The sequence below is a fragment of the Gossypium arboreum genome, chromosome 11 (genome assembly GCF_025698485.1).
Source record: "Gossypium arboreum isolate Shixiya-1 chromosome 11, ASM2569848v2, whole genome shotgun sequence".
In the NCBI taxonomy this organism is placed as follows: domain Eukaryota; kingdom Viridiplantae; phylum Streptophyta; class Magnoliopsida; order Malvales; family Malvaceae; genus Gossypium; species Gossypium arboreum.
The window spans coordinates 19,030,628-19,044,587 of record NC_069080.1 but is presented as its reverse complement, the minus strand read 5'-3'; the positions used below and the strand labels follow the sequence as shown (position 1 = coordinate 19,044,587).

Genomic DNA, 13,960 nt, shown 5'->3' with positions numbered 1-13,960 from the left:
TTTTAATTTAATTTTATTTTCTTTATTTTATGAGTTTCTTTTTACTTTATTTTAATTTTTAATTGCAACCCTTTATCTTTATTATTTTACTTATTTATTAAAGAAATAAAATTATTATTAATCTCGGTGGATACAAACCTATTTACTGGTTTCTATTAATCTTAATTATATTTTTTCAAGTAGTTGTAGGTTTAACGACAAGTACCCGTGTAAATTACATGACAAAAATTGGACTCTTACGTGGTATTTATAAAAAAATAATCTAAATAAATAAAAGACTAAGAAATTAAAATAAATGTCTGGGGATATGTTTTCTCCCATTATTTACAAGAACAATTTCATATTCTACTCCAATATTTGATTAAGCAGTTGCACCGGGGCTTGCTTTGCCGCCGGGGCTTGCTTTGGAGGGCCCTGCTTGGCCACCGGGGCTTGCTTTGCCGCCAGGGCTTGCTTTGGCGGGGCCTGCTTGGCCACCGGGGCTTGTTGCGGCAGGGGATGCACATATAGGAGGGTTTTGCTTGCCACTAAGTTTGGGACTGACATTGGAACATTGGGATATGGCAGGTCCATCGGGTCCAGTGTAAGTAAGGTCAATGTCTGCGAGTTCCACACCTTCACATGGGAATCCGGCGCTGCAAAAAAGCTTCACAGCTTCTTTACCTGCAGCAGTGCCTCGGATGTTCTTGAAGCTAATATTGCTAAGCTTAATTCGTGATGGATTCTGTATTAACGCAACAATAATAATGCGTTAGATACCCATTTAACCCTTTCCACTCTATCAAAGATTTGGTGAAGTACATACCTTTAAATCGCATTGATTCCATGGGCAATATTGTTGGTCGATAATGATAGGATTGCTAACATTATCCATCGTTATATCTTCAAAATGCATATCCGATGCTGTGCCGGGATAAGAGGCTGGCCAACTTTTGATTCTAACACCATTCATAGTATTAGTGATGGTGCAGTTCGCGATTTTAATTCCGGCAACCGGTTCTTCACCTTGGAACTTTCCGAGACTGCCGATACTAATACCATGACCAGGACCGCAGCTAATTCCATTGACGACCACATTCTTAGAACCATCACCCAAAGAAACACAATCGTCCCCCGTTTTTATCTCCGAGTGCAGAATAGTGACTCCATCTGATCGCCCGATGTGAATTCCATCGGTGTTTAAGCTATGCTCGGGGTTAGTGACGGTGAAATGCTCGAAAGTAATGTTTTTGCATCCCAAAACATTAACATTAAACTGTTTGCTGTCTTTGGTGGTTATATCATGTATATAGGCGTTCGTCAGAAAATTGAATCTTATGTTCTGTCTCAAATCAGAACAGAGAAACATGAATAGTAGGATTAGAGTAAAAAGAACAAATTACTGCGTAGGGAAAGAAAACCTTACAATGGGAAATAAAGTACACTTTTTATTTTTATGACAGTCGTTCTTGGACCAAGCAAGGGCTCCTTGGCCATCGAAAATACCACCGCCGGACATCGTAAACCCTTCGATGTGGTTGAACATAACCCAGATATCGTCTTTGAAATGACTAGGATCAGGCGGAGCCTTTATGGTGCCTTGAACTTGAATATCGACAGGACCCTTGCATGGACCTTCCAGGACTGCTCGACTTAAAAGGAACGTCCCTGCAGGAATCACTATTTTGGACGGAGCTGGCGATGCGCATGCTTCTTTCCACGCATTCAGCAATGGCTAAACACACACACACACACACACACACCATTTAAAATCTATATATTCCACCGCTGACGAATAAAATGAAGTGCGTTTTATGCTTAGTTACCTGACTCAAATCTGTTTTCTCATCGGGCTTTGCTCCAAATTGGGCAACTACATCCAAAGTACCACCTCCTCCACCTCCCGGTGCACCTCCCTGCGCTCCACCCTGCGCACCTCCAGCAGATTGAGCACTTCCAGCAGGTTGAGCACCACCAACAGCTCGGGGTTTAACGGTTGAAGGGAAAAGCAATAATAATACTGAGATGACAGTGATAATCTCTTTTACACCCATAATCTTTTTTCTCTTTATTTATATTTTTAAATGAGAAATTGTTGTGGAGAAGCAGTGAGTATGGATTTAGTGTCTGTTTGAAACCATTTATATAGTGAAGTTGAGAAAGCTACAGCCAACCAAAGGCTTTCTAATTTTATCATTTTGATTAAAATTCGGACATTCTTAGCGGAATTGTTATTATGGAATACCCACATGAAACTACATTTTGTGAGAAATAGTTCATCAATAAATTATATTCTACATTTATAAAATTCATTAAGATCTCCACAAGCTGAATAAATATTGTTTTTTTTAATAGTGTAATGTTCCAAACTATTACATAGGCGAATTTAAGGTGCTTTCAAGGCCCTGGCCCCTAAAATAAAAATAGTGTGTTTGTGTGTGTATATATATATATATGTTTCAGTAAAAGATATAAATTTAGAGAATAAAAAAAATACAGGGTGGCAAAAATATAAAATATATGTGCTTTCAATTTTCTTAATAATTGACATATTTGAGAGAAATTTTAGATTAAGTTCAGGTGACGATATTTACGAAAAACTGAAAGAGTTTAAAAATATATATTCATTTGTAAAATGAAAAAAAAATGAAGAACGTAAATTTGTTTTTCTTTTTTTATCAATGTAAAGGTGTAGGGGTTAAATTAATTTTATCTGATATAATTATTATATATAATGTAGTTAAATTGCTCAAACAACGTTCCACCCTTAACCATGTTGGGTCTTCGGACTACCTTCATGTACAATGCTTAACTTGTTTTTAAACAGATTTCGTATATTCATGTTGAGTCTTCCTTTCTTTTTGTTTAGAAAAGAAAAAAAAAAACAGCAATCAACGGCGCAAATCATTAGCTCCAGGCATGGCCAAAGATCCCTACCAAACTATGAAACTCACCACCTCAGTGTGTGAGACATTCCTTCGATCGTCAAATCCCATAAATTATGTGTTGTTTCCCATTCCCTTCCCCAAAGGAGAAAAAGAAAATTCAATCAGAAACCCGTTAAGCTGGTTTACAACCTTACTCATAGGTAAATGCAGGAGGGAGTAACTTCGGATCATCCACATCCTCTCCTATGATTAATGATCGTCTAATTGGTGAACATGTGGAGGGGTATAATATGAGATTATTACAAACAAAAAACTATAACATCAAAACTCTGGTTCAAATCTTCCATTTCAGTATTTCATGAAGAAAGCAGCAGACTATTTCAATGTTTCACACTAATACCTCACGTACAATCTGACTGAAACACAAACTCAAATAATGGAAGAGAAGAAAACAAGGCATACTTTGCCACAACCGTTACAGAACACAAAACCTAGCCTCACATGAAATGCATCACACATTTCTGTTTATATCAAAAAAAAAAAAAAATACCAAAGCAGCTCTAACTCAAATCTCAAGCCTTGACACAAAATCCCTTCTTATCTCTAACTCTAATTTTTCTTCTTCAAAACAGGCACTCTAGTTAGCTCTAGATAACCAACTTTGTATTAGTGAGGGAATTCACAGATCACCTGCTTCACAACATATCTTCACCTACAGTATTGCCATAAACTGAAATCATCTTTTAGGTAGCGATTCCTGGATCCAATACAAAATAAAATTTGTGTAAGAGTAAAGAAACCAACTCAAGAATATGTTTTTAAAAACACCTTAGTAAAAAAATAAAAATGCAATTAAAACTCTTGGAAAAAAATTCTTGATTCCTTAATAATCCCTAAAAAAATTTTTTGATTAAATGTTACCCATTTAACTGTTAACAATGCTAATATGACATATTGATATGGCAAATGATGTTGATGTAACATGCCACATCAACAAAATTTTTTAAAAAAATCTATTGCACTAACGTAAGTAAAAAAAAATAAGGTCCAAATTCAATGAATCTAAATATATTATTATCCAGATTTATTCAAGATGAATGCAAAACTATAAAAAAACATTTTTAAAATTATAAAAATTAATAAAGGATTAAAATTTTAATATGTAAAAATTCAAATAAAATATTATTAATAATTTATAAATATTTCAAAAATTATAAAAAAGTTTCCGAATTTTCGAAATATCTTAAAAATTATAAAATATGAAACTGAAAGATGAAATTTTGTATACATTCATGTTTTATGGCTTGAAACATGAAACTGTTGTGTTTCATATTTTTTAATTTTAAGGTTTTTTAAAATTTAGAAACTTTTATAAATTTTAGCGTTTATAATTTTTGAAATATTTCTAAATTATTAATATTTTTATTTTTTACATATTTAAATTTTTATAATCTTTTATTAATTTTATAATTTTAAAATATTTTATAGCTTTTCACTCAAATAACTATATATCCATATTCAAATGCATTTGGACAAACAATTGTCTAAATTCATTTTAGATATATATATTTTGTCTATATTCATTCTAGATATATATACTTTTATTAATTTTTATAATTTTTACTTTTTTAACGTCAACATACCACATCAACACCACTTTTTTTTTTATTTTTTTACTGATTTGATATGCAATGTAAACATCGTTAATGATTAAATCGGTCTATTGATAATTTCCGTTAACGGAAAAACCTAATTAATTTTTTAGGTCATTAGAGGCTCAATAAGATGAACTTTTTACCTATAGACTTAATTGTATTTTTATCTTTTTTTCTAAGGACATTTTTCACGCTTAATCCTTTTTTAAAACTATTGAGAAACATGTTTTGTTAATTTCTAAGTAACAAAGATAGTATTAAAGCAATCACAAGTGCATCAGAGATTTCAAACTTAAATTATGATGGAACTAACAATGGTTTCCACTTGCCAGTTGGTGAAGCTCATTTATTGCAATGATACACATCAGAAGGCAATCTAATTATGAAACTCTGCACATAATAAACCAATAATAGACTTTGAGCCTATGACCCTTTTCATTAGCCAACAAGCAAATTCTTGTAGAATTCCTGCTCATCAAAAAGATCCAATTCTAAAAGAACTTTAGAATTGCCAGCCCACTTTTTCAATAATATGCTTGATTCTATTCCTGGATTAGATTCTCAAGTAGTTTCTTCCCTAGATGATCATGAAAGAATCTCTCTTTTCCCTTTCTTTTCAAAACCAAATGTCAAAATAATCCTCTCTTTTCTTTTCTTTTTTTCCCTTCTTTTGTATCCAAGGAGTTCAATCCTTCAAATCTATAAATCTCCGATTGTTGCTGAAAGCCAAAAGTGAAACTTTAGAACATTCCACCTCTGTGCAAGTATGGTTTACATTTTGGCTCCTCTAATGATCATCCCAAATATCAATCTACTTCTTCAGTCTAATCATACTACTTTTAGCTCATTTAAATTGTCATTCAAAGTAAATTACAGGGCTAACAAATATGCATTGATGTCCTACATCAACTGATAACTTTCATTCTACTTTTGTTAATACAAATTTCATAATTAATATGTGTAAAGTAAAATCAAACCAGCAATCCTCCACAAAATGAACAAAGTGCAAATTCAAGTTGCACCCAAATACAGGTAACAATAATGATGATAATAATAATAATAATTGGTTTGATGTTTTTCTAGTGGCTACCTAGCATCTTTTGGGTGTTTTACAACATTTGTGAAGACGAGTTTTCTAAGAGACATAAGGCTACTTCACAGCGCTGGAGCCTTCAAAACAAGGCAATGAAAAATTTTTCACCTTAAATGAAACAAATGATAATGTACATTTAGGTTTTTCTTAAGAAGAAAAAATGTATTATTAATTACTTGTTAGCCCAAGTCTTCCCCAATGCTAATTCTTTTAAAAGAATACAGTAACTATTAAGCTTACTCGATGGATGTCCTTATCCTAAATTTGACAGGGCAGCTCTATTTCTAAAAAGCACACCTTTTATACTCCAAGACAAATGTATTCTTCTTCTATTGAATTAAAAGCATGGGTTCTAAACAAATATAACTAGAACAAACAGAAAAGATACTTGACTAAGGCATCCCCTTATTTGTCTTCTACCTTTTGAAAAGATATTAGTTCGAGTATATTATACAATGGATAGATACAAACTAATGCTTTTTTTACAACAAAATATACTGTATCTGGCTCTCTTATTAGTACCTCCCACGTTTTTGTGACCTTAAATTAAATAAATGAGGAAGCAAGGAGTAATGAAAGAGTCCCATAAGCAAATTATGGGGTCTCACAGAAAAAGGAAAAAAAAAAAGAAAAGACTAGATACTAGTGACAAGTCAGGAAAACAGAGTGATACACCTCTGTCAATATCAAAAGAAAATTGGTTGAAGTTCATGATCCATGTCATAACAGAAAAAACAATGCTAAACCACACTAATGCAAGGCCCAAACTCGACTCATTCCTATTTTCCATTCAATTTCTGACATCCTTCTTTAAGCACTTCACCAATTTTATGCTTACAAACCCGACAACACCATAATCAAGAGGAAAGATTGTAAAATGGGCATTAGACCACCAAATATGGTTAGAACGAAAGGACAAACAAAGTTTTAGGGTAAATTACAAGAGAAGAGGGCAAAGGTAGCACTTAGAGGCATGTGAAAGTTTAAAGGAGAGAAGTAATTTTCCAAGGCAATCATGTAATTGTTAAGATTATATTAACGTTAAGATTTGTAGGTGCCATGAAAAATGAATGTGACAGAAACATAGAACTCTTGCAACCAGTTATCAGGGAATCGTATCTATGTGTGTTAGTTTGTATGGACTGATGTGAACGTTACATATTTTTTCAAATTGCTTAGGCAAAACCCGAACAAGTAATTTGACTTTTGAAGTTAATAGCATGCAATCACTACAAAATGTCTGTCCAAAATAATAAATTGACATATTCACAATAATCGTATCTATAAATCAAATATCAAAGTGCAACTATTATGGAACTTCCACTTAGAATATACCAGAACTTAATATGCTCAAGCAAAGGTGAAACTGAAATGTCTAGTGAAGAAGTTTGTAAATCATTAATATGCTTTAAACTTTAAAAAGACTGAGGAGATATCAAGGAATGAATGATTGATCACAATTCAAGTAATGTCAGGGCTAGAAGATCATAAAAACATAAGATAACCAATAAGCGGCTGAAAAGACTATGAATGGTGTGGAAAAGTTAGAAGGACAAGAAAACTGAAGAGAAGGTGAAAAAGAGATATACAAATAGGAGGGAAAGAGAATCACATGGAAGAATGAGTAGAGAGAGAATGTAATTCAACAACTGAATATCTAAACAATGCACCAACACAAACTCTTTAAGAAAATTATAAATTTAAGCGCATATAGTTTAATACCTGTAAATCCTCACATACATACAAAATAATGAAAATAAAGCTAAAAGTGAAACTAATTTTAGGAAAAAGTTGTGCATTCAAAACCCTCGAACCAGGGGCTTGGAAATGGAAAACACTAAGTAATTGACAGCCAAAAATAACCAACTCAACTTGTCCAAGGACAAACACTTTAACAACAGAACTGCTAAACAATAAGATAGGTCAGAAGTGTTCAAGTTTGTTTATGCTATTGTTACATTAAGATAAGTATCTTTGTAAAAGCCAACAATTACTTTCATTGACCAATATTAATATCATACCTTAAATTTTTAGTAGCATTCCTGACTCAACAGAAAACTTTGTTATCTTTTTTTTTCTGTTCTTAGAGATTCAATTTATCAAAAGTTACCAAATTATTCCGAGACGTCACATGAACTGTCAATTGTAGATGATATACACATTTAATATACACAACTACACTCAATTAATTAATGAATGAATCATATGGTCATTATGTACAGAAAGTTGTATATCAATCTTGACAGAGAAGGTTCTTCTAAAACTAGCAAGCACGTCATGCAGCTACTAAGAAATGAAAGATCATATCACTAAGAGGAATGGTGTTGCCAAATTAAGACCTAACCCAAATATTAGCTAAAAGAGTCCTCGTACGAAACTATTTTCTTTCGTTCTGCTTCTGAAACACTTAAAAAAGATTGTGCTACTAAACTCCTATTAATATCAATACTGATTCTTTAAAACATTTACAATGAATTTTTCTCAAGCTGAAAATTATTTATAGAGAGATTTTAGATGCTAAGTATGAAGTCTTACCTCTATTTGATTGTCTCCTATTAACGCTATAACCACCAACATACCCAGGAGAACTTTTACCCGAAACATCAGAAGCGGCACCACCAAGTACATACCCAAAGGAACCAGAATCATCTTGCTCAGATGTTGATGATCTCCAAGTGGTATCCCCATAAACTGAAGCACCACCATAAATATCTGCAAAGGCTCCATCATAACCACCATTTAATGCTACATATGATGATGTTGGTGCCACATTGGTCCCACTGTTTCTCCCATACCCTGCGGTCCCCAACCCAAAGCTATTATCACCAGTTCCATAGGCAAAATTCGCACTATTGCTAGAAACATTATTCCCTCCAACTTGACTAGAAATTGCAGAACCCCAATTAATTCCACTATTTCCAAAGGAACTTCCTCCTATACTACCACTTCCAGATCCCATATATGCACCAGAACTAGCAGCATTTGTGTTATAATTGAGCCCCCCATTTCCCCAAAGATTACGGGTCACTGAGCTGAAAAAGGAAGTATTACCTCCAGTAGTCCCACCACATCCAATAGGACTACCAAATCTATTGTTATTGCCAATATAGTAAGGGCTCAATCCCCGCCCATAGTTCATATTACTAGTAAAGTTTGCACTATTTCCAAAACTTGGGTTCAACCCTGGCTCAAAGTTCATGCCCATTCCATAACCAGAACCGAAAGGAGGAAACACACTTTGACCACCAGCAATTGGACTAAATCTACCATCCATCCTAAGTCCATAGCCACCAACACTACTTGGAGTATATCCCTGAGTGTAGCCATTAAGAAAGCTGTTAACTCTATTCAGACCATAGTTATATCCACTAAGGGGACTACGACTGGGGCCAGGAGATAACTCTTTGGGAACTGCCCGTTTAACCTCAACCATTTTACCATTCAGTTCATGGAAATTTTTTAGCAACACTTTCTCCACCGCCTCCTCTAAATCATAAGTGATGAATCCAAAACCCCTAGGCCTTTGGGTGTTGTGATCATACATCACTACAACATCTGTGATATTTCCAAACTGATCAAAGTACTTCTTAAAGTCGCTCTCTGTGACTGTAGATGCTAAACCACCAACAAAAATCTTTTTTGTGCGACCTGGGCCAGGTGAACCATGGGTGCTACTGGTGCTTCTACTCATAATGTTCTGGTCATCCCTAGGAACTGCCTTTTTTGCTTCCACCTGAGCACAGGTAACTAAATGATGAAAATAAATCTTAAACAGCTCAAATTCTTTCAGCTAAAAATAAGTAATTATACCAAATTAAGAGAACTACAAACATAACCAATAGCAATCGCAAAGAAAAAGATAAAAAAAGAGGAAGCACAATTACTCTTGGCTCAATTTTGAAATTTAGTTGGACTCAGAACCGGAATTTTACGAATTCCTGCAATTAGATATCTGGTTCATAACACCAATAAGGAATTGAATCTTCACTTCTTGCTTCAATAAGCTAATAGCACCAATGAAAAGTACATTGGACAACATTAATCTAAAACGTAGTGCTTAAAGATCAACAACTTACCATCCTACCATCGATGTTGTGTTTCTCCAATATAACTCTCTCAGCAACAGCTGGGTCAGAGAAAACAACGAAACCAAAACCACGGGCACGCCCTGTGGTCCGATCCTTCATGATCACTGCCTCGACCACCTCACCAAAGGTACTGAAATACTCCTTGAGACGCTCTTCATTGGTGTCCCAAGATATCCCACCAATAAATAGCTTACCATTCCCAGACATCGTTTTCTGCAATATAGAACTAGTTCTGTCATTACAAAGTCCAATCTATCCGCAAATGCAAATCAAATGCTAACTTCAACATAAAAGGCCAAATTCCATACTGGATCCAAAGTAATCCATGAAAATTGCATTGCAACAACAAGGACCAATCAAAAACCAATAGCATACCATTCCTTCTTGGAAAATCAAATTAATAATAAAGAATCAAAATTGCGCATTTTATTGACTAAAGCCATCCAATCACAATAATGCAGATACCATTCACTACCTTTTATTTTAACAACAAAAAGTGTAATTCGACACAGAATGAAAATTTTCTGAATGAAAATTTTCTCTCTGATTCAAAATTTAGAAACAAACAGATCCTTCCACGATCAATCAATCGACCAATCCAGAATTTAACTTCACCAGGAATCTAGAAATGAGAGGGCCAAAAAAAAAAAAACAGATGGACGATCAATCAGAAACTTGATATAGTTTTATATATTTATTGGAAATTTAAGCAGAACATAAAATCCAAACCCAGATTCGTCGCAAAAAAAAAAAATAGAAACCCACCAATCAAATGAAACTCAAGTGCCAAAACTTGCAAAAATCTATGATCTGTGAGGAGGCTTGATAAGAATAAGAATAGAGGAGGTTAATTTCATCCCCTTTCTTCTCTTCTATTTTCCTTGCCCCCTTCAAATAATATGTTCTCTTGTCAATTGTGTCCTTTCTTACAAAAAAATCTAATCCATTTTTTTCTTTGCAACCCAGAATTCAAATTTAGTAATTGTACAAATTTACATTCAACCAATAAAAAATAGGAAAAATAAAACTTTATGGAGAAAGAGAAAAATGGAAGCTTTGCAAAGATTCCTGTGAGGAATATATATAGCGAAATACAGATTGATTTTCTTTTCTATTTTTATTTTGTATATTTTACAAATTTTCTAGGAATTTTTTTTATCTAATAAATTTGGCAAGAGGAGAGTTGCTTGTCCTCCTAGTTTTATACTTATTGGCGATGTTTTACTCTACGCCGCATCTTCATACCCCTCGATGGTTCTCCTTTGCATGCATGAAAGTTTCCAACCCTATGCACTTTCACTGTGATATTGTGGCGTAGTTTCTAATAAATCAAACCCTCTGATCTTCATCATATCTTTTTTCATTTCTTTCGTCAATGGAATTTAGTAGAGACCGTTGATATGTTTGATTGACTCTGATTCTGGTGGGGTCCTTAGCCTAACAGTTTTACCATTTTCTTATGAAATTAACACCAACACATTTTTCATTTAAATCTTATATCTCTAGTCGATTGAGTCTTGATTTAGATATATATTATTGTCCAGTGGCAAAGTCAAAATCGAATGAAATTTTAATTTTTAATAGTTTATATATTTATAATTTTTAAAGGGAATAAAGTGCAATTTTACTTTTATTAATTTAAATTTTTTAAAAATTTTAAAAGGCCTAAATAGTAATTTTCCATTTTAGGGGGGCGAGCCCTGTCAACACTCTTAAATTTGCCTCTGTTATTGCCAATGCAAAAGGATGTGAGTCGCGACGTGTGTTCTGCCTCCTTAAATCCTATGAATTTCAATTCACAACTCTTAAAGCAATGTTCATATGGTACCTAAAAAATAAAAAATAAAAAATGGTCCACATGGTCTGGGGTAGACCACACGACCATATGACCCACACACCCCTATACACGACCGTGGGAGAAGAGAACAATACACCCACATGAGCACAATGGATCATGGCCTGTCGAAACAGTCGTGTGGTACACACGGTCTAGATATACGAGTGTGTCATGGACCGTATGTGTAACGCCCCAATTTTCGGGAATTCTGTGAATGTTGACAAAATTTCATGCTTTGATTTTGTCATTTGTGAGTGAAATTATGAAATAGGACCTATGTGAAAATGTTTGAAAATGCTATAGGCTAAATTGAAGTGGCCAAATAAATAGGAGTGCAAAATAGGAGGATTTGCATGATAAACCTCCCATTTTACATGAAGTGGCCAGCCATCATGTTGTTGTAGACAAAATGTACACTTGATATCCATAATTTATGGTACCAATTGATACAAATTGATAATGGGTTAGGTAAATGTTTCATGACAATGGATTAGGTAAATATTCCATGATAATAGGTTAGGTAAATGTTTCATGATAATGGGTTAGGTAAATGTTTCATGATAAGAATTTCATGTCTTTTGTATTAAAGAATTAAATGGATGAAATATGAAGTTTTATTAAAAGAAAAAGGGGTGAAAAGAACAAAGTTTTGTCCATCTTTGTTCATCATAGCTGAAAGTTAGAGAAGAGAAAGGAGAGGAGAAAGCTCTTGAGTATTCGGTCATTAGGAGGAGGAAAATTGAAGGTAAGTTTTTGGTACCTTGCTTTTATTTTGAGGTTCATGAGTTCTTCTTGATTCTACCTTAACTCTTGAAGTATATTTTGATTTTTGGTTGTGTTGTGAGCATTTGGTCATGAATTAAAATGAAGGAAATGGTTGTTGTTTCATGTTCTTTTGATGAAAAATGGAAGATATGTGAAGTTGAGCTAAACAAATGAGCATGCATGTGCCTTAGATGCTAAAGGGAAAAATTGGCTAACATGTTGTGCTTTAAAATGATGAAATGGAGATTATGCTTAAGTAAAAATCATAGATATGTGATGATTGATTGGTGATATACATGTTTAAATAACATGCATGCAAGATAGGTGTATGAAAGAGTGATTTGGTAATAAATCTGCTTGGGACAGCAGCAGTAATGTGACTTTGGAAAATCACCATAAATTGTGGGAGATGAATTAGAAGCTGAATAAATTATGTAATTAAAGCTTATTGAGTCTAGTTTCTAATGAAATAAACAAGAACATATTTTGAATTCTGTACAATGAGAAATTTGATTCGTAATGAAGAGTGGTCAGATTAGTCAAACAGTGAAACATGGGAAACTTTGAGAAAAATCTGGTATTGATTGGCTAAACCAAAATTCTTAAAATTTTATGGATAGAAGATATATGAGTCTATTTTCAGGAAAATTAACGGAACTTGATTTGGAGTTTCGTAGCTCCATTTATAAATGATTTAGTGACTGTTGCTCAGGAAGACAGCTTGCAGTGAAATTATGATTATGTGGTAAACATTGACAAAAATTTGTTAATGAGTTGCTAATTGTTTTCTTATAAGCTTACTATGATCTGTAGGTGTGGTTGGCCGAATATTATAAGGGGTTAATACGTAGTTCGTATTTGAATAGTTAGATTAATGTGTTAGTAATCCAATTGTAGGCGGTTCGTGTGTGGATCTCGTCAGCATATCGTCGCAAACAAGTGTGTAACTAACACCCTCTTTCTTAGTCTAGATCGGCAAAAGTCGAAAAGCCGAAATACCGAAAATCGATATTTTGTAGATTTGCGAGTGTGCGAATGCTCGTGAGGTAAATCGATTAATGTTTTTGGTAAGCTGCAATGTTTGGATTGCAAAGTGCATGATTTCTGTGCCCTCGATATTTTTGGGCTTAATGGGTCAAAATTGGAATGATGGGCCAACGGGTCCAATTCGGTAAGAACCCTCGATGCGTGATTCGTTAGTACGTGAAAGGTAGGAATATGCATGAAAAACCCTAAAATAGATAAATTATTGAAATACCTTTAAAAGTGGAAAATTTACGCTTTACCCTAGTAGATAAATTACCGAAATACCCCTAGGGTTAAATTGACCTAAATGCATGTTTGATTGTTGTTATTTACTGCATGCCATGTTATTATCTGATGCATGGACTGGGATATTGACGGAGAAGTCTGAAAGTGGCTTGTCCACGTCTTGGAGGCTTTGCCTCAATTCTTTGATAATGAGCAAAGCAAGGCCAAGCAAGCGTGGAGTGTTAATTTGGGTGGGTTGAGCTATTCCCACATGGAGTGTATGGCTGGTGCGGGTGGAGTGTAGTGGTTGGTGGGTTGAGTAGTCCCCCAAATGGGCTTGCATATGTTTACCGATGTTGCATGTATTTTGAAATGGGCCTATGGGCCATATTGTTATCTGAATA

At 34.1% G+C, this 13,960-nt stretch overlaps 2 protein-coding genes across 5 annotated transcripts; both read right to left on the bottom strand.

Annotated features, from left to right (window-relative positions):
- Positions 1-248: 248 nt before the first annotated feature.
- On the bottom strand, positions 249-2,096 carry LOC108471630 (exopolygalacturonase-like). Its single transcript, XM_017773219.2, has 4 exons — positions 1,806-2,096; positions 1,406-1,714; positions 806-1,321; positions 249-724 (listed from the first exon to the last, which is right to left on the bottom strand). The coding sequence occupies exons 1-4, from the start codon at positions 2,031-2,033 to the stop codon at positions 362-364; spliced, it is 1,416 nt and encodes a 471-aa protein (XP_017628708.1). The 5' UTR covers positions 2,034-2,096; the 3' UTR covers positions 249-361.
- A 1,101-nt stretch (positions 2,097-3,197) lies between these two features.
- On the bottom strand, positions 3,198-11,077 carry LOC108471132 (uncharacterized). Of its 4 annotated transcripts, none has more exons than XM_053020870.1 (4): positions 10,949-11,077; positions 9,692-9,916; positions 8,151-9,348; positions 3,198-3,624 (listed from the first exon to the last, which is right to left on the bottom strand). In XM_053020870.1, the coding sequence occupies exons 1-4, from the start codon at positions 10,973-10,975 to the stop codon at positions 3,611-3,613; spliced, it is 1,464 nt and encodes a 487-aa protein (XP_052876830.1). In that variant the 5' UTR covers positions 10,976-11,077; the 3' UTR covers positions 3,198-3,610. The 4 variants fall into 4 exon arrangements, with proteins under 4 accessions (XP_052876830.1, XP_017628213.2, XP_052876829.1 ...); XM_017772724.2 differs by lacking the exon at positions 3,198-3,624 and adding an exon at positions 10,179-10,325 and having other exon boundaries at positions 7,777-9,348; positions 10,469-11,071; XM_053020869.1 differs by lacking the exon at positions 3,198-3,624 and having other exon boundaries at positions 7,777-9,348.
- Between the last annotated feature and the right edge of the window lie 2,883 nt (positions 11,078-13,960).